Below are 24177 nucleotides of genomic sequence, written 5' to 3'. Positions count from 1 at the left end.
GCAGAGGAAAGGCCTTTTAGAAGTATGAAGTGAGTCATCTTAGAAATCCTGTCCACCACTTCCCAGATAGTATTGAATCTGTTTCTGGGAGGCAGATCAGTGATGAAATCCATCAAAATACAAAGCCAAAGTCATTCTGAAACCGTTAGAGGCTACAGTAAGCCGGCGGGAGAGCGTCTAGCAGACTTATTCCGTGCAAAGACTTCACAGGAAGCCACATACTCCCGAAAACTCAGAGAAAGAGACGCCAAAGTTTTCTTGGCACCCACATGTCCAGCAACCATTGTATCATGGCCCCAGTGTAGAGCTTTGGTACACAAGGAGGGTTCCAGGTTGGAACAACCAACCTGGAGGGGTTCTAGGAGAGGTTCTTGTCAAGGCAACAGTACTAGAAGGCTCAAACTTGGGTGGAGACACAGAAGGAGGACATAAATCCGAGTCATCAAAAGAACGGGAATGTGCATCAGCCAGGAGATTCTTGGAGCCAGATAAATAGGTGAGTTTGAGATCAAACCTAGATGAGAAGGATGACCACCTGGCCTGGCGTGGATTGAGACAACGGGCATCTCTGAGGTAAATAAGGTTTTTGTGGTCCGTAAGGATAGTCACAAGATAGCGTGCCCCCTCCAGCAGGAGACGCCACTCTTCTAAGGCCAGCTTGATCACCAATAATTCTTTGTCATTGATCCCGTAATTGCAATCAGCAGGAATGAACTTCCTAGAGAAAAATCCACAGGGACACAGATCTCCAGAGATTGAATCTTGGGAAAGAACAGCACCAACACCAACTGAGGACACATCAACCTCCACGAATAAGGACTGGAGCTGAGTTGAAGGCCTTCATTAAGGTCTCAAAATCAGCGACTAACTCCGCTGGCCAAGGTCTAGGGTTAGCGGATTTCCGGGTAAGAGCAGTAATTGGAGCAATGAGGGTAGAAATTTTATTTATAAACTGTCTGTAATAATTAGAGAATCCAATAAATTGTTGAACAGATTTTTTGTGGCCAGTTGGTGATAGCTAAAACCTTCTCAGGGTCCTTTTGGAGGCCAGAACCCAAAACAAGGTACCCTAAAAAAGGAACCTGAGTAACCTCAAAAATGCACCTCTCCAATTTACAGAATAGTTGATTTTGTTGAAGGCGAGAAAGAACATCCATAACATGGGACTGGTAAGAAGAGAGATCCGCAGAAAAAAATAGGATATCATCCAAGTAGATAACCACAAATTTGTAGAGCAGGTCCTGAAAGATCTCGTTCATAAATGATTGAAACACTGCTAGGGCATTAAAAAGCCGAAAAGGTATGACTAAGTATTCAAAGTGACCCTCATGAGTACAAAAGGCAGTTTTCCATTCATTCCCCTGCTTGATATGGATCAAATTATATGCCCCACGAAGGTGAAGTTTAGAAAAATTTTTGGAGCCACTGATCCGGTCAAACAGTTCCGCAATAAGGGGAAGGGGTAGTAATTCTTGATGGCAATCCTATTCAATTGGTGGAAATCAATGAAAGGACAAAGAGATCCATCTTTATTTTTGACAAAGAAGAATCCGGCGCTAGCCGGAGAAGTTGACTTCCTGACGAATCCGCGCTGCAGGTTCTTCGTAATATATTGGGACCTAGCTTGATTCTCAGGAAGGGAGAGTGGATAAATATGGCCTTTAGGAATATGTTGGTCTGGAATGAGGTCAATAGAACAGTCCCAGGGCCTATGAGGAGGTAGAAACTCAGATTCGATTTTACAAAACACATCCTGAAAGGCAGCATAGAGTGCAGGAAGAGACAACTGAGAAGAGAGCATATAAAAGAACCATGAACACGGGTTTCATGGAGGATAGACAACTCTTGCGACACTGGGGGCCCCAAGATGTGACCTGAACAAGACTCAATCCAATTGTGATGCATGAACTCTGAGCCGATGCAGACCCAAGATAACCGAGTTCACGGATTCTGGATGGACCAGGAATTCAATCCATTCGGAATGAAGGACTCCAACGGTCAAACGGAGGGGTACTGTAACCTGGGAGATAGTACCATGCGATTGCCATCCACTGCAGAAAGAAACAATGACCAGTAGAGAGCCCGTGTAGAAATATGGAGTTGAGAAGCCAGAGTGGCAGAGATGAAATTACTGGTAGAGCCGGAATTCACAAAGGCATGCGTCAAGAAGGGCCCAATAGGAGACTCCATGGTGATAGCCATCAAAAAGTCAGGTCTGGTGGATGTGTAGGGAGTGATGACTTTGACTCCTAGATTGGCCTCCCTGACACTGACTAGGAGAAAGCGTTTCCCGGTGTCTTGGGACATTTAGAGAGTAAATACAGGACTCCCCACAGTACAGACAAAGACGTTGCTTGATTCGTCTCTCCTGTTCTTCAAGCGACAGATGAGAGCGCCCAATTTGCATGGGTTCTTCAGGAAGTATAGAAGGATTTTAAAAGTTAGGAGCCAGTAGTGGAGAAAAAAACCTAGTGGTAGCTCTCTCCTGGGTACGTTCCCGTAAAGGCAGATCCACCCGATTGCAGAGAGAAATTAAGGCGTTGAGATTGGAGGGTAATTAAACTAATCCTTGATGCGGTCAGCAAGGCCCTGCCAAAAGTTTGCCACAAGCACCTTGTTGTTCCACTTTAATTCTTAAGCAAGGGTGCGAAACAAAACCCAATATTGGTCCACTGTCTGGGACACTTGGCAAAAGGTTAATAAACTGGATGCTGCTAAAGAAACACGTCCTGGTTCATCGAAGACTTTCCGGAAAGCACCAATAAAAGAAGAATCTTGTAACAAGGGATTATCCCGTTCCCATAAGGTAGAGGTCCAGGCTAAGGTTTGTCCGGAAAGCAGGGAGATAACATACGCCACTTTCTTATGTTCAGATGAAAAGGGAGCTGAATTGTTCCCAAATTGAATCGAACAATGATTTAGAAATCCACAACAGTTCTTAGGATCCCCATCATTTTTTTCTGACGGAGGAATCCGTAAGTGAGTAGCGGATGCCGTAGAAGCAGTAGAAATGGACTGTTTTGATCCTGCGGTAGTAACCATTGCCACTCGAGAGGAGGTAAGAGAGGCTTGCAAGGTATCCAGCCAAGAGACTACTCACTGAAAACATTGAAGTAGGTGGGCCAGTTCAGAGTCCTGCTTCTCTACACGGTGGGTGAGGTGGAGTAATAGATTGCATGCCGATGGTTCACCAGTGCCTTCAGTGGTCATGGCCAGAGTATACTGGTTTACTGAGGCTACTTACTGATATTATCTCTGCTAACCAGGAGGCACGGAGTCTAAACGTATCCCTGGTCTACACCAGGGACCCCGCAAGGAGGTTTGGAATTTGCTGCAGGAGACGCAGGTCGCGGCCCTCCTGGTCAGCAGGGCAGTGAAGTGGCGTAGACAAGCAATCCAAGCACAGGCTGCAGGTAGTATGGTGCAAGGGGTCAGGCAGAATCCGAAGTTAAGCCGGGCTGGCAGAGCAGTACAAAGGGAGTAGGCACAAACGTAGTCAGACGGTCCGAGTCAAATACCAAGGATCAATAATGCCAAGGGAAGATCCGCAGGGAGGGTCAGAACAAGCCGAGTCAGGAGCTAGGAAACCAATCAGGGTGCTGGGAAGCACAGTGTAACGATGGAGAAGAAGGACCATAGCCTTGATACTCTGGCACTCTAATGATGCCAGAGACTTCCTGATATAGGGTCAAGCTCCCTCGCATTACTGGTCAGAAATCAAATGAGCCCCCTCGGCATCCAGTTGCCTAGCAATGGTGATGCAATCTACTGCGTATGCGCCCGGCGGCCGGGCAGAAGTACGTAATTCGTCCTGTTGCTAGAAAACAGGACATGACGAGCAGGGAGATCAGGCGTCCGTTCCCGGCACTGAGGGAAGATGCGGGGACGGCGCCTAACAAAAACGAGGGAAAACATAATCTTTAAGTCGTCAGATCTCGTGAGCTTTGGATTCCATAAGTACCACCCTACACGGCAATCAAGCCCCATTTCACAGAGGGACACAGAAGGGGGTAGCGTGGTTCTTGGCAGTCTCTAGTGCAGTTGTACAGCCTCATAGGTAGAAAAGAAAGAGGAGGGGTAACAGTGTTCTTCAAAGTCTCAAGTGACATTCAGGAGAGCCCCATTGATCCATTGGTAATTGTCATTGCTGAAATAGAAATAATGGGGCTGGCAGTCTTGGTCTAAATCTGCAGTCAAATTGTACGGTGTTATATAAGTAACACACAAAGAGGAGAGCTCTATTGCTAATTGTCATTGCTGAAATAGAAACAATAGGTCTGGCAGTCTTGGTCTAAATCTGCAGTAAAATTGTATGGTATTATACAGGTAACACACAAAAAGGAGAGCTCCATTGCTCCATTGCTAATTGTCATTGCTGAAATAGAGATGGCAGTGTTCTTCAAAATCTGCAGTTAAATTTTACAGTGCCATAGCTCACTCAGAAACAGGAGAGGTGTCAGGGTTCAGTGCTGGAACAGAAATGATAATAATAGGGCTGTCAGTGTTCTTAAAAGTCTCCAGTGACATTCTGTGCAATAGCTCATACAGAAACAGGAGGGGTAGCATTGATCTTGCCACTCTCCAGTCTCAGTCATGATTATACTAATTGCTCTACCTGATGTGCTAAAGTCAAGTGCATAGTTGTTTTAAGTCAAAGAAACAAAAATGTAAATAAATAGCTTGCACTTTTTAAAGAAAAAAACACCTCTCTAATATAGGTGAAAGTTTACTGTAGAAAAACATAAAATTGCCAACATGCCATTCTACCCAAAATATTTCCAAGCATACCAGCATCAGCTAGCTCCCTACTCTCAGCTAGATCTCAGCACCTGCAATTTACACTGTCATCATATTCACCCTCATCAGTGTGTACATCATCCTCAAACAATACTAATTCATCCCCGCTGGAATCCACCATCACAGAAGTCCGTGTAGTTTGATGTAACGCCGGTAATGGCCTTCTTCATGGAATTTGTAGTTCATTTTACGAAAAAAACTGTCACGATTTTTGGGAATTCTTTTAGACAAAACCAAATGTCAAAATGTTGTGCGGACTCATCTGCATCACCACTGGGTGTCTTGGGAGAGCTATGTTTTTTCCTAGCAGCATTTTCCAGAGAAACTGAAGGAGGAGATGTCATTGTGTCATGTACCACTTGAGCTGTCAGTTTGGTGACCAGGAGCTCATGGCGTCTCTTGAGATCTGGGTCAGTTGGAAAGAAAGAGAAGATATAGCTCTTAAACCTAGGATCAAGCACAGTTGCCAAAACGTAATGATCTGATTTCAAGATGTTGATAACTCTTGAATCCTGGCGAAGCGAATAAAGTACTTAATCTACAAGTCTAACATAATTTTTCTTGCTGCTTTTCAAAGTATAATTAGAGGAATCACTTGACTCAAGCTAACAGTGTCTGCACTCTCTTCACAGGTGATTATTTCTAGTGGTTTCAGCACATTGCACAACTTGGAAACTATTCTCCACTGCGCTGGACTAAAGTACATTCCGCTAAATTCTATTCTAAATGCAGCTGCTGCATTCTACATGCTCTTGCAGAATCCCGAAAATGACCCTAAATATTTCGGGACACAGACAGCAGCTTGTGCATGTCATTGTCATTTTTTAAAAAGTTCTGTACCACCAAGTTGATTGTGTGAGCAAAACAGGGAATGTGATGGAATTCCCCCCTCTGTAATGCTCTAACAATATTGGTGGCGTTATCAGAAATCACATATCCTTAGGAGAGTCCAAGCAGGATAAGCCATGTTGAAATGACATCCCTTAGTTTTTCATACAAGTTGCCAGCGGTATTACCTCTGACCTGCGCTTTGTCTCTGATAACCACCTTTAACTCCCGCCTTCAAGACTTCTCCCGTGCTGCTCCCCACTTATGGAATTCCCTACTACACTCAACCATACTTTCCCACAGCCTTCAAATCTTTAGATGCTCTTTGAAAACCCATCTGTTTTTTAGAGGTGAACTTATCCTCGATAACACTAGTCACACTAATGCACCCTCAAAACTATCCCAATCTCCACTCTGAGCCAAACTCGCTCCTCTTGTTTCAGCTGTGCCTTCTTCTCTTTAGAATGTAAGCTCTCTAATGAGCAATGTCCTCCATACCCTTTGTTTTCATGTCTCCATTCATTTTGTCTGCCTTGTCTGTTCTTGTTTTACATATGATCTGTTTTATGTATGTCCTTGTCCTCCCTACTCTACGGCGCTATGGAGCACTGTGGTGCCTTACAAATCTACGATAATAATAATAATAATAATTATAATAATAGTATGCCTCTTAGTGAAGCAGATGATACACAGAGTAGCCTGCCTCTGAAAAATATGACATTCTTGAGTACATGTTGCTGCTGTCCCTGCTGTCCCTGCTGATGATGGCGAATCACCAACCCAGTGGACTGTTACAATCATATAATGTTTAGTTTGCCCAGTTCCGCCTGTCCACATATCTTTGGTTAAGTGTACAATGGGTAGAATGGCATTTTGTAGCCCAATAACTACATTTTTACGAACCTTCTGGTAGAGGTGAGAAATAGCTTTTCTAGTAAAATGGTGTCATGATGGAATTTGGTAACGGGGACAGAAGACTTCAAGTAACTGTCTAAAGCCAGCTGCATTAATAGTGGATATTGGACGCAGATCTACTAGCATAGTCATCATGGCGTCTGTGATCCGCTTTGCGACTGGATGACAGCTTTCATACTTGCTTCCTCTTGCAAATGATTGTTTAACAGTCAATTGTTGTAAACTACTAGTAGTCTTCTTCTTGGTCTACTTCTGGGTTGAAGATCTACCCCCAGCAGCAGGAGCAGCAGCAGTGGGCCTAACGCTCAAGGATTCTTCTGAGGAGTCCTGGACGTGGGAGGAGTCATCTAGCCTTAGAAACTTGAATGCAGGACTAACTCCAATGACTTGTGAGGATATTGATGATGAAGGTGTTGGGGAGGTAGATTGCAGGTGCTCGGGATCTAGCTGAGAGAAAGGAGGTAACTGATGCAGGCTGCTTGTTGCTATTTTTTAAGTTTCTGATTTTCACAAAAGCTTTCCATGAACTCACTTCAAATGGCATAACATTGATGAGGTTCCTAGATGGTTAAGATCCCTACCTCTACTGACTGTGGCTTTACAAACGCTACAAATGGCCAGACAACTGTTGTTAGGAATTGTGTAAAAATAATTCCACACAAAATAGGTGGGATTTTTGGTTTTATGCTCAGGCATGACAATGGCCTTCTTCTTATCACTGGCAAGAACTGCTTCCACTGGTGCATGACTTGCCACAGTAGAGTTCATTAACAGCACTGTTTGCTTAGGTGCCTTAAGCCCATTGTTAGTTTGTTTTGTGGGGGCCTAAACAAACCAAGTACTTCAGCCACAAACAGGCACTGTTTGTCGCTGGAGAGCTTGCTTTGTTAAACTGTACATGTCCTTTTCAATATCTTACATAAGGGTGGGTGGGAGGACCCAAGGACAATTCTATCTTGCACCACATTTCTTTTCTGCCACTGCTGTGTGGCAATGTTTCCTAGATGTGCTATGAACTGCCGTGTGTTTGTGTCATTGCTCTGTGCCTTAGCATCCAGCCTTTCAGTCTTTGTTTGAAAGTGTCTGAAAATAATATTGTGACCTGTTAGGTGGTCAAAATTGACTGCAAATTACTTGAAATAAGTGTTATTGAGGTTAATAATAATGTAGGGGAAAAAAAGCTAAATTATGCGATTTTAGAAAAAAAAATAGGGATTTTAGAAAAAAATAGGGATCCAAAACCAGAACCAAAACACGAAAGGGCGGTTTTGCCAAAACCAAAATAGGAAGCTAATCCAGATCCAAAACAACAACCAGAACACGTTTTGGATGGTCAGCAGCTGGCAGCTTCTTACCTTTGAAGCTGTCCGATGCTGCTCCTCCATGTTAATTATGAGCTGAGAGAGTGGCACTGGGCTATGATGTCACATCAAAGTGTTACAATCCTGAGAGAAGAAGATGCTGCCCTGCTCCCACTCCAAAGTGTAGCTTGCAGTTGAAAATGTCAAGCTCAGTGCATAAATCGGACATAGAGCAAGAGACCATCTGGTTCCCTCAAATGTCAAATGACAAAGAATGTAATAAGACTAATAACTTCTTTGAAGTTGGGTAAACAATCTGCTGTCTTCTGTGCTAGTAAACCTTTTTAGAAATTGATAAAGGGCATTTAAGTACCACATTATAAGAGTAAATGTAGGTCAAAACCACATGTATAGTTTTCCTATAACTACTGGACTACGAACTGGAAAGAATTTCAGCATATTGCAATTTGAGAAACAGCCATTAAAATATTAAGGTGTGACATAGTTAGAAGCAGACCTCTCCTTCTATTTTACAATTTAATGGCTTTTAATTCCGTCTGGCTTGAAATGTTCGGTCATGCTGAATAAGTGCTTTTTTAACAGCCGCTACAGAACTGCACTTTGCAGAAGTGTTTAAATACTTGCTTTGCTAACACAGTCCCTAGAAACTCTTCACGTTCAGGAAATAACTGTCAGCGTACTCTAAATTAACATTAAACGCTGACCCTGCCACCCATTTACAATGGAAAATAACAAGCAGATTAAAATCTATTTGCAAAGCTTTTAAACCCTGCACTGGACCACGTTCTCAGGTATAGTGCTTGTAATGTTGGTGAGATTTCATTTATGTAACAAGGTACTGTCAACAATGATGCATTAATTATAATCTTCTGAAAAATACAATGCTCCCACACCTTATTGGTAAACATTTAATAAATTAATAAAAATGTTTAAAGATTGTACTACTTATTCAGTACTAGGATGCTGTCGCTATAAATTAAAGAAAAGAACAATATAATTTTCTATTTGTATTTATATTAAACAATTGCTGCAAGATAAAGTCTAATTCAGTACTGCATGCCATCCACATAGTCACACAGCATTGTGTGATTATAAGAAGCGTTACCACTGCCAATCTATAAAGGCATACTGTTTCCGCTGTTTGCAGTCACAAAAATGTCAAGAGCAAACCAAGGTTGTGATGTTGAGTTGACAAATAATAATAAGACATTCGCAAAGTTCATATGGTTAAAAAAGTCATGTTAGAATTCACATTCTTCAGAAAATATGAACATAGCAAAAGTGCACCTGATAAAATTCATGGCTGCAGCAAAGCCACTTAAATTCAGTGTTATTCTGGTTACTATGCCAGGATGTAGATTTGTAGTATCCGCACATATATACACTAAAAATTAATTTCTTTAAATATATTTTACACGAGCATCAATTCATTAAAGTGTTATTAGTTATACACAGTTACAATATTTTATGTCTTTCATGGTTTTTAAAATACTACTGTTTTGTTTGATGAAAGACCATGAGACATTTTGTACTAATTTACATGTCTCAACAACCCTTTACAATCCACATTTAACCTTGCTATACTAGTGGCTGCTATGAACCTGCCCAAATGCTCATATATATTTCACTTTATTGCTAAACAAAATGCTTTGATCATCACTACAATAACAGTGTCAGTTATCTTACAACAGCAAGAGGAGAGACCTTCAACCCTGTGCAGCTGGTATCGGGCATTTGAAATAGTAAGACCCCTAGAGAAGCAGCTGTTATGTAAAATGAGGATATTACTATTGACAGAATATTCACAAATACATACAATATTCTATATTTCAAAGATGTTGCAAGGGAATTCTATTGCATTGTGGAAACTGCATATATAGAGTACTGTACATTGTACAGTCTGACAAAACCTTTATATAAATTGTTGTATCCTAGTCATTCAGTATGGGGCTCATTCATTAAGGAAAGTAAGGCAAAAAAAAATAGTACGTTTTCTCTGGGACAAAACCATGGAATGGAATTACATTACAATGGAAGACAGGCAAAATTAGTTTTTTATTAATTCTGCCACTCTTTGTAGTGCAGACTCCTTACAATATTTGCATGTAGAAAAATACAAATCTGCTTCTCTATCTTTGAGGAGATGATAAAAACAAGTGCACAGCATAATGATAGCAACTGGGTGGCATGAAGTGAACTGTTCCATGAAAGATGGAAAACAGAGTTGATGAGATCCCTGTGCTCTCCTCTCTTGACTTACACAACATCATTCAGTTCCAGCCTGGTGTCTGGAGAAGGATTGATGAGGATGTAGGAAAGGGTGTTCTGCTGATCATTCATTTCATCTAGAGACAAAACAAAAGCACCATTATTCCCACAAATATTGTACAATTCCACTAAGCCTCAATAGACATGATAGTTGTATCCTAATTATGTAATGAACAACTAAATGCACATAATTGTTTACAGCAATCCTGACCAAATTTCCATTCAGTTGAGCCCCCCTGAAAATCAGCAGGATACTGTTAAAATGAAAAGGGTTAGATGATATGAAAGGATAATTTAACACTGATATTAACATAGCCATGCTTAAAACACATGATAAAAAATAGCATTTAAATCTCAATAAAACTTCTTTGTAAGTGCCATTTCTAGGAGAGAGGTACAGTGCAAAAATGGAGGCAAAACAGTTAATAGTATGTCGAAGTCGTATAATTGGATGAAAGAAAGTGTATTGATTAATATTGTTTTACCGTGCGATTGCGATCATTACGCCACTTGTTACGTGTCATGGTGCGATCGCACAATAAAACACGCACACATACACTCGCACTTTTACATTCGTCTATTTATATATTTCATATTTATAATGGTTCCATTCCACAGTCGTTTATGAGCAGATGGTATTTGGTTTATAGTTATATATATTATAAGGTTATATGTACACTTTAGTGACATTTAAGGTTCAGGTTACAGGAAATATGTCATGTTTAGTATCATTTTAATCCCCTATTTATCCGCAGTTGTCCGGTTCATTCACTGAAGGGATCGCACATTGCATACTCAAGTTAGCGAAGTTAGGGAATTAATGTTTAAAATTATACTGTCTGTGTAATGTAAATAGACTAGATTAAACTGAATTCTTGGCGGGAAAATCGGAGTACATCCCCTGGAGAGCTGACCCCCACCTTTGAATATTTTCATTTGAACTGGCCTATGACCTGCATTACACTGGACCCTCTTGAAGCCTGGACCTATAGAATCAAGCCACATCATCTGCATTGTTTTCTCTGTATCACTGAGTGTATATATACAGCTCCCTGGGACCAGCTAAGACAGTCATCACTGACCACAGTCTTCTGGTCTGAAGGACGGTCTAGCTGAATCCAGCAGAGGGCGCAGCAGAGCTCAGCGAAGCGCAGCGTATGTATGTATGCATGTATTTGTTATCGGCTGTATTGTACTTGTTGATCTGAACTGCTATCCCTTTTTTTGATTTTTGCTAAATAAATTGCTTGTGCTTTGGAACCACATAAATCGCTTAGATAATGCTTATTAAAAAAACAATAAAATTACTTTAATAAGTATAATGGAAGTAACAGTTTTATAGTGTTTTCTCACAGCTAAGGACAAGTTATTGCCCACATTTTATAAAATACCACATGATGTTTACTCTGCAGTAAATAATTTTGTAATATATTTGTATGTTAGGCAGGATAGATTTTATATTACAGAAGCTCTGAGCATAAATATTACAAAAAAAAGACGCAAATTAATAGAATTGAAAGGTCTTGCATCACAGTAAGAAAATGAACTTATAGGCAAGAGGCACCATTTAATGATATTGAAATCCAAAAAGTGAAAGTCACTTCTATGATTTACGGTGTGAAAATGAAATTCTCAGATTTAAACTGACTTTCCATTGCAGCTCTGTCTATAAGTTTGATGGCGGACTTCCTACCACCTGTATCACAAATAACAAAATATACATCCGGCAACTTGCAGGTAATTACAAAATCAATGTTATAATTGGGCTTAACAGGAAACATAAGGCCTGATTCAGAGTTAAATGCAAGAGTGATTTGCATTTGTAATTAGCAATGATACTATTACCACTGATTTTGCACTCCCTAGAGATTGCTGCCTATTGTGTAAACTAAGGATTATCAACCTCAATAAATATAAATTAAAAATGAAAGTAATTGGTGCTATCACACAAGCCTGAACAAATTCCAAGTCCAATACAGTACCAGGAAAAGCTTATCTGTTCAAGACTGTGTGATAGCGCCAATATCTTGTGACTTTCTGTATTTTTGCATTTGAAAATGAAGCATGTAAGTGAATGTGGATTCACAGTTGAATGTGTGTCCAGGTCTCAATGAGTAGCAAAGTCGCACTTGGAACATGTACAAAAACATTTTATTTTACTTTACATATGCAATTTTTGTGAAGCATTATTTAAACTTGAATAACTTAGTTAATACAGCGGAAACGATACACATCACACAACTTGCAGGTAATGACAAAATCAATGTAAAAATCCGAATGGGAAACATAGGGTCTGATTCAGAGGTAAATGCAAGAGAAAGCTTAAATTGCATTTGAAAAAGTTGCACATAAGTGAATGTGTATGTACACTGTATTGGGAGTTGAAGATGTGTCCGGTCTCAATGAGTAGGAGATGCGTACGCTTGACATCAGACACACTAATAAAGACACTTACGTTTAGATTACAAATATGTACAAAAAAACGTTTATTATATATGTTACAAATGCAATTGCTATGAAGCATAATATAAACTTGAATCTAATACAGCAGGAACAACTTCCCAACATGCGCACATGCAACAAGAATATTTTTTAATCTTTCCTACAGCATGTTCTGCAAATTCTAATCTATGTCTGTGTGACCACTAAACTCTCCATAAGCATCTGAGAATCATTTGCAAACCTCTAATTACTTAGAGAAGTTTGCTAGTTTGGGTGTTCCTCATCAACATCATCCACTACTTACACCTGCCCATGACTACCCCTACATTAAAACCTCCTTTTTAATTGAATAATCGAATACATCCCATTCCGAATCCACATGTAATTGCTCAAACACACCCTTACTTTACATAGCCTATGTTGGAACACATTTTACTCTCCCATCCCCCTATTCCAGTCTGAACAGCGACTGTTCTGAGTATGCTAATGGTGAAAAGCCCCCAATATATATGCTTTGCAAATGGGCATACATCTCACTCAAGCTCATAGCATGCAATGACATCACTGGATTGTGGTTATCTCCATTGTGTGTGAATTCTTCAATATTAATCAAAGAAAACTATAATCTGGTTTCTAAGATATAAAATTAATTTTGGTTATTTGTAGTTTCATTCATCTCTGCTCCAGAGTAATATAAAACCCAACCTTCCCCGACAGATTTAAACATACCAATGTTCAGCAAGGGGAGGTATTCAGTATTTTAAGGTTGTATAGTTTAGCATATCTTAGCATTACACAGACATTGCTTCACACCATTTGACCAGTAAAATTTAAACTGTGGATTTTCATTTATTTTTTTCACACAATGTACAAACATACAGGACCTGATTCATCTTTGGATGTACGTTTTGTTGCATGTCATATTTTGCATGAAATTGCATCCTCAGAAACTGAATTTACGCCTGTGAACACAAGTGCATGCAATTCAAATTCTAAAAGGACACTTCCAGCTGCCTACGATTTGAAGGATGTTAAAGGGGGAGGGAAGGGAAGTGTACATAGGCAATGTACAGCAAGGGTATGCCAAGGTTGACGAATGAACATTCGTCCAATTCAAGCTTTAGACATATCGTAGGAAAGTAGGGGTGTGCACCGGCCACTTTTGGTGTTTTGGGTTTTGGGTTCTGATTAGCTTGAGGTTTTGGGTTCTGATTGGTTTTGCCAAAACAGCCCACTAAAGGTTTTGGTTCTGATTTTGGGTTTTGGGTTCTGATTTTTTTTTAAAAAAGCATAAAAAGTGCTAAAATCCATATTTATTTTTTTTCACTCCTACACTATTATTAACCTCAATAACATTCATTTCCACTAATTTCCAGTCTATTCTGAACACCTCACACCTCACAATATTGTTTTTAGTCCAAAAGGTTGCACCGAGGTAGCTGGATGTCTAAGCTAAGCGACACAAGTGGGCGGCACAAACACGTGGCCCATCTAGGAGTGGCACTGCAGTGGCAGACAGGATGGCAGTTTGCAAGAGTTTGCTAGAGGTGCAAGATGGAATTGTCCTTGGGCCCTCCCACCCACCCTGATGTTGTTGAAATAGGACATTCGCACTTTAACAAACCAATCAGGAACAGTGAACGTAGTTTAATCTCTGGTACTAATATTTCTGGACTGCAGGAACAGTGAACGTATTTATATATTGCAGTACTAATATTTCTGGACTGCAGGAACAGTGAACGTAGTAAAATATTGCAGTACTAATATTTCTGGACTGCAAGAACAGTGAACGTATTTATATATTGCAGTAGAAAAATTTTTATAATTTTTTTAAATTATTTTTGTATAATTTTTTTATAATTTTTTTTTTATTTTATAATTTTTTAATAATTTTTTAATAACAATGGACTTAGCAGGATAGACAACAGGACACAGCACCACTGGACTCAGCAGGACAGAACACAGGACAAAGTAACCACTGGATTAAGCAGGACAGAGTGACAGGACACAGGACACAGGAGCACCACTACAAACTACAACCTCCCTCTTCCCTGATCTGAGCCCGACTGAAGATGGCGGCCGCAAGCGGGGAATTTATGCAATCCGAGTCTCGCGAGATCCGACGTGAGACTTGGACGTCATAGCCTCGGTTTCATTTTTTTGCCCGCCAGAAATACCCGAACAGTGCTCGGATCCCGTCGGATCCGCACTGTTCGGGTGGGCTCGGATTAGCGCAATTTTCACCAGTGACAGGGCAAGAATAAGTGGCAACTGATAGTGATGAGAATAGGTATGTATGCCAGAACATGTGTTCCCAATTAAGACAAACTGTAAAAATGCATTTTATATAACGTAGGTATTAAGAACATCCTAATCGGTGGTAGTCTTTAATGTGACGACGTAAACAACAGTAACATTTTCCTTGAAATGTAAAGTCCGAAGCTGTCATTCATGACAGACTGGGAAGTCCGAATGTTAAAAAACACACCTGTAACAATCCAGACGAATGAACATGCCGCCACCCGATAATGATGTCAGTTTGAAGGCTGATACTATTATTCGTGCTCTTAAGGGGCTATTGCAAGGAGGTGCCAGCTGTAGAATGTAAAAGCTTTGGTAAAAATCATTGAATAGACAGCACCTCCTTGCATTACCCCCTTAAGAGCACAAATAATAGTAATATTATAAACAAGAAATCTGTTTTAATTGAATTTTTAGTAACGATTACAGTATTAAGAGTTGCTAATGTATTTAATATTTTGTTTCCATGTCTTTTGATTGGGACGTTATATTGCACATATGCATTGTACATATCCTGCAGTGTGTTCTGTCAGTTCAGTCTGCATACAGCAAGTACTGTATAGCCAGAGCGTACATATACACATATTCAAATACAAATATTTATTGATATCACCTTGTACGTGAATACTAGCGTACCTGCGTGCAATTCCTGTTTTAAAAATTTCAAATTGTGTTCACCTTGTGTTCCAATATGAATCAGGCCCACTGTGCCGAGAAGAGCAAGAGAGAGGGGAGGAGCTTCAGGAATATTGATGATCCTTCAGAAATTATGACATTGGATGAGTGGAATGCTGATGATCCACCAATGATCTCTGTGAAATAACTTTGTTTCACTAATTGACTTGCCAAGCAAAAGACAATTGCAAACTCACAACGTTAAAGCAATACCTCTCTTATGTTATGCACCTATGTTTCTTCCTATTGGGCTGTTTTACTAAGTTGCACACCAATGAGCATGATCAAATGGAATTGCACTGTTTTGCTAAATATAATGGATGGGCTTTTTATTTTGCAAAACTTTTTTTGGGCAGGAGATAAATAGAGTATGACCACTAATTTCAGTGTGAGACCATTTGCTGACACTACCAATTTGTTATAGAGGAAGTTAACATAAAAATGTTTCAATCAAAATTAAAAATTGTGCTAATTCTAACAAAGACAAATTTGTCCACTTTTATTGTTGGGAGTTATTAATTCATGAAAAATTTGTGATTATTTTTAATAGTTGGTTTATTTATTTTTAAATGCATTTGGCTGTAACAGAATCTGGTATAGATAGGCTAAGGCTATTAGCATTAAGGTACTTTTGCCCTGAAGGTAATATTTTAGTAAATTAACAGGTGAGTAAATAATTACCAGTTCAATTTGTGTGCCACAAATGAACAGTTATGTGATTTCATTGCTTCAGGTATCACAGTGTAATTAAAATTCATATTATTTGTTTAAAGTGCGCATTCTGATAGAGTAGCTGCTCCCTGCACTATTACTTTAGTAACATTGACAATACATTTCCAAAGATTATATCTAATTATATTAAAAGGATTATGAAACACAAAAGGATCTCATGGCTCTGTGACACAGCACCTGCCTTTGAAACGTTCAGAGAATAATAGTTGTGCTCTGGTTAGACTCCTGCTGTTTCAGATTTTGCTTACATAGGATTTTAAAACGTTAGATAGAAGTTCACTTGATTATGCTCTAGATTGTATCAACCAACAACTTTGTGACTAAGCATGTTTATAGATTAATTTATTTATGTTTTGTTTAATCTGTTTTGCTTAAATGATACACAACATTACTTATTTTTAACCTATTTTGCTTGCATTCGTTCTTTAATGCAAAATTCATCTTACCAGTAATGATTGTGTCATATAGGTGTTTTGAATGTTAGGACTTTTCCAGTTTTAGAAGCACTCATGCCTAATGTTTTTAATGTCTTTATTGCAGCTAGAGAAGCGTAGATTATACTGAGTGCTCTGTGAGACTTGGAGATTGGAGTGTGTTTTAGTTAGCGCTTTGTACACTTGTCCAAAATACTGCTGCAAGTATTTTTAAAACAGCTATAGAATTTATAGTGAGATGTGTCATGTGACATCCTCTCCATTTCACTTATAGGAATGCACTACTTCAAATTGGAGCCATTGGACAGTGCGCTGTAGGTGTGGACTGAAAAGAACCTGTGTGACGCCAACCAAACAGTGTCCAGATGAAGTTAGAAATATATTTAAGATTGACTCCAATTTTCTCTTTACCTTATTACCTTTTCCAACTTCATTGACCATAAGCCATCCAATTTTTCTGATGTATAAATACAACTAGACTGTATTTAGTAGTGTTGCTGTAAAACCTGAATAGATTTCAGAAATAGAATTTGACGGCAGAAAAGAACCGCCTGGCCCATCTAGTCTGCCTAATTTTTAACCTATCATAACCTCAAACCCTATTAGAGATGTATTTCAAAGGTATCAAAAGAAATCTTTAGCTAATTAATATATGTTTGTGTATCCTAACAATTTCTTTATAAAATGAATGAATAAACATACGACACAAGTGTAAAAGTTTAAGTTTATAATTATAACTGTCATGTGCAAGCTAATTTTTAGGCATAAATCTGCAAATATGTGTTTGTGAATTAATTCCTAGAAATAGTGTGACATGGCTCTCGGGGAAGCTGTTTAGATCAATGGGTTTTGTTTATGTTAAACTACCCAGAGGGGGCTGATAGACAATGGTAGCAACTTGTATCATATATGGCAGGTCGCAAACGTGAAAGCCTTTGAGGATATCTGTTTCAAGACATTGAAATCTAACACGTTTGGGTGGCCCCAGATATGCCGACTGCAGAGACAGGGTTGTATGTTAATGACAAATTCAAGCTGAATAGAGTCACAGAAAAATATCATATCATTTTCTCTAATATCATACTTACCAGAGGCATGTGTGGTATGCAGACTAAGGGGAACTTATGACATGTTGTGTGGAGGTAAAATGATGTTTGTAAGTCATACTGGTGAAAAGTTAGGACAGGGTGACAAAAACCTGATTTAAAGGTGTTTCTACAGCAGAATTGTAAAACACTAATTTGCATTCTGCAGACGTGTTGATTCTGACCTCACAGGAAGGGGGGCTGTGGGCCCTGCAGCTTGGTTTTAAAACTGTAGTGTAAATGTAAGGTTTTGTTCACTCTTGGGGAGTCAATTTGAGATTGAAGAGGGTCCCATTTTTCCTGCTTCTCCCAGCACCAGAAACTTGATTATAAGTGAGGTATCAATTATGTGTTTTATCCTTTCTATTTTCTAAGAAACAATTGTGTTATATTTATATTACTTTTATTAACTGTTATATCTTAAACATTGTGGATGTATTTTCCATATTAAATTACACTTAATAAGTTCAAGTCTCTGTGTTCTTACGAATTCACGCGACAGTTTGGTCAAGACGCTACATAATTGAAACGGGGAGAACATTGTAGTTGATGTGAACTCTGATTAAAGTAAATTGTGCTAGATTAATTCTAGGGAGAACCAAAGGCTTCCTTAATAAGAATGTCAGCTCTTCTCAGAAAAAAAACCTTGGTTGGGGCATAGTTGGTACAGAAAAGCTAGTGTGTGGCATAGATAGGGAAGGATTTAATAATTTCAGACAGACCAGGTGGTTGTTTTTTTGTTTAACCCTGTTTGACACATGCATCACACAGGCTCAGGTGAGTGCTGTTCGTGACAATAACATATGCCAGAAAATATTTATTTGCATTCCTAAAGCTTTCATTGAGAGGGAAAGTATATTAAAACGCAAAGTAAAACATGTTTCCCTAGAATGTAAGACATAGGGCCTGATTCATTAAGGGAAGTTAAGTAAAAAAATGAGTATATAGTCTCCTGGACAAAACCATGTTACAATGCAAGGGGTGCAAATTAGTTTTCTATTTTGCACATAAAAATGTTAAATACTGTCTGTTTTTCATGTAGCACACAAATATCAACTTTAAATGTCAGTGTACAAATAAACTATCAAATATTTGTGTGCTACATGAAAAAAAAACAGTATTTAACTTATGTACAAAATAGAAAACTAATTTGCACACCTTGCATTAAACCATAGTTTTGTCCAAGAGTCTACTTACTCAATTTTTTTACTTAACTTCCCTTAATGAATCAGGCCCATACACTGTGCTTACTAATGTAGCAGATAGATTTCAAGAACAGCTAAAAAAATGTAAAATAAATAGGAACTTGCTTTACATGCACCAAGCACTCTGAGGCACAGTTCAGCATAAAATGCAAGGTTTAATGGCTAAAGCATCACTACAAATAACTCCTGGAAGAAATTAGAATTGAGGGAAATTAAAAGTGGAGGTTTGTGTACATAACTTGTTTGGACCTGACTAAGGGTTAACAAACCAAGGGAAGGTTTGGGTACAGCCAATGTGGGTGTCCTGAGGGGAAGGCTTAAAGGAAAGGCTATAAAGTTCAGTGAAGGAATAATCTTGATCTCTTGGAACTCCATGGTGCGCGAGCTCTGTGCATGGGGTCGTGGCCCTGCAGTTGATGCAGCATTTGGATTTGCAGGAAAACACTGTTCAGTTAGCTGGCAAAGTTGGTGGGGTGCACATTACTTGTAGTGGGGCATTTGGAACCCATTCTCTTTGATGAGTAGGGTAAGGTTCAGCACAAGTACCGCCCCTGGGAGCTGACTTGTGTTGCATTAGGATTAGCCCTGAAGGTTTCAAGTACTGGAATGCCTGGGATTATTGTCCCCATTTAAAGACAAATGACAAGGGTGCGCTCAGGTAAAATGGTGCATAAGTAATAAGTATTGATGTACAGAGGATATGTGACCGGTGAATGGTCATCCGTATTGACATTGGAGATGTTGGCGTGAATGTGGGGAAATAGGGGACATCTTCCATGTTTTCTGGGGTTGCCCCATGGTCCGTGTTTTCTGGGCAGAGGTCTATGCCTTAATATCTAAGGTGATTCAAAATCTGATACCTAATACTCCGGAAGTAGCACTTCTACATTTTTTTCCTCCACAAGTTTTATTAGGGGAACGGTATGTCATAGGCCACATTTTTATAGCTACCCGTGTGGTTATAGCTCAAGCGTGGAAATCAGCTACGTTACTCTCCATTGCTAAAATAATCTCTAAGGTTCAGTTAAGCTGTGACATGGAAACTATGGGAGTACCATATGCCTCCTTCTCCCCACTTGAAATGGTTTGACTGGAATCAATATGTCTCCAAAACTTTGGTTCAGCCAGTCTCCTTGAGGCCCCCTCATAGTCTATCAGAGTAATATCTAGAGGTGGCTCCCCAGATTACACATTGAACAATTTGTAATTTGTTAAGATGTTGGGATCTGTACTTTTTGATGCTATTGGTATGTCTTGATATGTACTGCTTCCCTTTCTTCTCTCCCTCCCCTTCCCTCTCCCTGCATTCCCTGTGTATTATAAAGTGTGTATTTTGTCTGTTCTTTTTTTTGTACCCCGCAAATTAAAAGCTTCAATAAAAAATATAAATTATTGAAAAAAAAAATACAACAATGGTGAGGTACAATTTTGGCAGCAAAAATAATAAATAAAAAAAGGGGGTAAAAAGGGCTGTGCTTTGGATTATCATATAAATGGTATTCAAAACTGCAAAAACTTGTATTCAGGGTTTACAAATGTATTTTTGAAATTATGATGCATGGACAATGAATGATTATCATATGATGCATCTGCTGTATGAGTAGGATACATGTATTGGAGCTCATTTATAGGCAGATGCAAATGCACTCAGAATGTACGTAGGGAAAATATTCACACACAAAGAAAACCCAACAGATTTATGTGGATATGTTAAGCTGGACACATTTCACGATGTTCAGATCAAAAACAATAGCATTAGCACCAGGAGTGTGTCAAGTGTGTATACTTAAGTCCTACAGTAGCTTAGGGATTTTGTAGAAACAGAATAGAGACAGTGTAGAGATGTGGCTTGACAGTGTTGGTATTAACGCTAAAAGTACATTACACTATTAGTACATAGTATAAAAATATAATAATGACGTGTAACATACACAAGAGAGTGTTTTGTCTTGACCATATTATTAATAAATGGGAAAGTTGCATGTTTCATATAAACTGTTTTTAAATTAGAGATGTGTGCTGGTTTTGGATGTGGTTTTGGTTCTAAAACGTCTTCATGTTTTTGTTTTGTTCCTCGCTTTGCCCAAAAATTTGGAAGATTTTGGATCTGGATTTAATTGAAAATTGTGAAAAACAGGTTAAATGATGTGAATTTGAGCTGTTTTTGCTCCTACTACTAAATGCATTAACATTCATTTACCATCATTTACAGTCTATTTTGTAATGATCGCTTCATAACTGTCCAAATTTTCACCAATTTTGGACAAAGTCTGCAGTGAGCTGGCTGGCTAAAATTAGTGACTTCAGTGTACATAAAGCATCTACATGCGGTCACTGAATACTGCAAATTACATTCCTGAGTTTTTCCAATAGATTGACACTGGTAGTAAGAGGAAGAGGTCATTAGATGGACAGTGACATCAGTAGACATTTGACAGATGATGATAGACCAAGGTCATAATGTAAAATAGTGCAAGATGGATTTGGCCCCACCCATATGTCCCCATCCATCTGTTAAAAAGGACATGCTCATAGTGTAGCAAATCAAGCACTGCAGTAACAGGAACTGCTACTTTTGTGGCTAATGTGCTTGATATTTATGGCCCCCACAAAAGATAACATTTCGGTTGTTGGTTGATGGACTAGAGAGAATAGATGGAGATTTTAATAAATTACTAATGGGAATTTGGCTAACAGTGGTCATTTTCCTCTCTGCTGTTGACAATGTCATCACCCTCAACAATATCATCACACAATATTAATTTAACCCCAATGGAATCTACAGATTCTGTTTTATCATATTTTATCAAAGTTGATTGAATGGTATTTAAAAATTGGTCAAAATGGAGCAACACTAATTTAAAAACAGATTTAGCACTGAAATTGTAATCCAAGAGGGCTATGTATCTCAGTTCATCACAGTGATGAACAAGAAACACTTTCAATCTTCATTTAAATCTCACAGGAAAAACACTGTATCCCATAGCGATAAAATGCAACTAAAAAATAATGTTTTGTAGAATATATTAGACAATTTCCCATTGCTATTTCATGAATAGAAATGGATTAGATTGCAGATGTGCATCCCAATCATTATACACTGCTCCTAACAGAACAAAAATTGATCTCTTGGCTACCATTCCCATATGAGCTTTGCTGATAAATTGTTGTGACAGTGCAATAAACTCTGGTTTATATTCAGGCTCTATCCATCACACAAATAATTTTAAATATTTTCCACAAAATGGTGCATTCTGTTTAATCTGTGATTGAATCAATTTGCATGCACAGGTTATGCTGACTATGTATATTGACAATCAAATGGAGGGCAATAAGCTTATAACTATATAAATACTAGGGATGTGCACCGGCGACTTTTGAGGTCTCGTGTTTTGTGTTTTGGATCCGGATTTTCGTTATTTTTGAGGTTCGGATTTGTCTCGCAAAACACTTGACGAAAGGTCTCGGTTCGGATTTAAGGTAATGGATTCGGATTTTTTTTGAAAAAAACATAAAAAGTTTAAAAATCAAGTTTTTGGGCTTATTTTCACTCCTAGGCTATTATTAACCTCAATAACATTCAATAACAAGCATTTCCACTAATTTACAGTGTATTCTGAACACCTCACAATATAGTTATTAGTCCAAAACGTTGCAACAAGGTATCTTTCTGGACTGCGTAGAGGAGTGGGTCACCACAATATATATTAAAAACCCTGAACTTTTATGATTCGCACCAATAAATGTACCTGGACTGCGTAGAGGAGTGGGTCACCACAATATATATTAAAAACCCTGAACTTTTATGATTCGCACCAATAAATGTACCTGGACTGCGTAGAGGAGTGGGTCACCACAATATCTTAAAAACCCCGAACTTTTATGAATCGCACCAATAAATGTACCTGGACTGCGTAGAGGAGTGGGTCACCACAATATATTAAAAACCCTGAACTTTTATGATTCGCACCAATAATTGTACCTGGACTGCGTAGAGGAGTGGGTCACCACAATATAAATTAAAAACCCTGAACTTTTATGAATCGCACCAATAATTGTACCTGGACTGCGTAGAGGAGTGGGTCACCACAATATATTAAAAACCCTGAACTTTTATGATTCGCACCAATAATTGTACCTGGACTGCGTAGAGGAGTGGGTCACCACAATATCTTAAAAACCCTGAACTTTTATGATTCGCACCAATAATTGTACCTGGACTGCGTAGAGGAGTGGGTCACCACAATATCTTAAAAACCCTGAACTTTTATGATTCGCACCAATAATTGTACCTGGACTGCGTAGAGGAGTGGGTCACCACAATATATTAAAAACCCTGAACTTTTATGATTCGCACCAATAATTGTACCTGGACTGCGTAGAGGAGTGGGTCACCACAATATCTTAAAAACCCTGAACTTTTATGATTCGCACCAATAATTGTACCTGGACTGCGTAGAGGAGTGGGTCACCACAATATATTAAAAACCCTGAACTTTTATGATTCGCACCAATAATTGTACCTGGACTGCGTAGAGGAGTGGGCACTGGGCACCACAATAAAATATATAAAAAACCTTCAACAGATCTGCATTACACTACACATACGGCTGCTCCTCCATCCTCTCCATCATATACATGTTGGAGTTTTAGCGTGTGACAACCTCTTGTTTTTGATAATGTCAGTGCATTTTGAATATTTTTCAATTTGCCCCACACCACTGAATGTACTTTATCTATGATACGCAATACGCATCTATCTATCTTGACTGCGTAGTGTGGTGGCCCCAGTACACAATTTGGTACCGAGGCCACAATATAATTAAAAAACCCTCCACGTGTCTGAATTCCACCAAACAAGTATCTGGACTGCATAGTGGGGTGGCCCCGGTACCCAATTTGATACCGGGGCCACAATACCTCCTCCAAACATGGTACAGACAATTCGTCATTGAGATCCCAGACAGACAGGGTCAAAGTGTTATTGTTTGACTTTGTAAACCCAAAAAACTGTCCCTGTTGCACATAGTCGTGCAATGAAGACTGACTTTTTCATTTAAAGGCACGATCTTTCAAGTGTAGTGTTTGTAAGTCTAAGTCATATTATACTTTTGGTAAAATTGGTTTATTTTGTTCCTCTTTATGGTAATTAATTAGTAATAGAATTAAAGTA

The 24177-nt window shown here is 38.9% G+C and overlaps 1 protein-coding gene across 4 annotated transcripts in view; it reads right to left on the bottom strand.

Moving 5' to 3' along the window:
• KCNT2 (potassium sodium-activated channel subfamily T member 2) overlaps window positions 1-24177 on the bottom strand; it is a 614388-nt gene that overhangs the window by 4579 nt on the left and 585632 nt on the right. For 3 of the 4 annotated variants that reach the window (XM_075182644.1, XM_075182642.1, XM_075182646.1), the window contains one exon: window positions 10123-10207. The exons of the other annotated variant lie outside the window; for it this stretch is intronic. In XM_075182644.1, coding sequence (XP_075038745.1) covers window positions 10123-10207 — 85 coding nt within the window. The remainder of the gene's footprint in view (window positions 1-10122; window positions 10208-24177) is intronic. 4 annotated transcript variants of the gene reach the window in all.

This window comes from Mixophyes fleayi, chromosome 8 (assembly GCF_038048845.1).
Source record: "Mixophyes fleayi isolate aMixFle1 chromosome 8, aMixFle1.hap1, whole genome shotgun sequence".
Lineage (NCBI taxonomy): Eukaryota > Metazoa > Chordata > Amphibia > Anura > Limnodynastidae > Mixophyes > Mixophyes fleayi.
The sequence above is the reverse complement of the archived record's forward strand: the minus strand, read 5'-3'. Positions and strand labels throughout refer to the sequence as shown.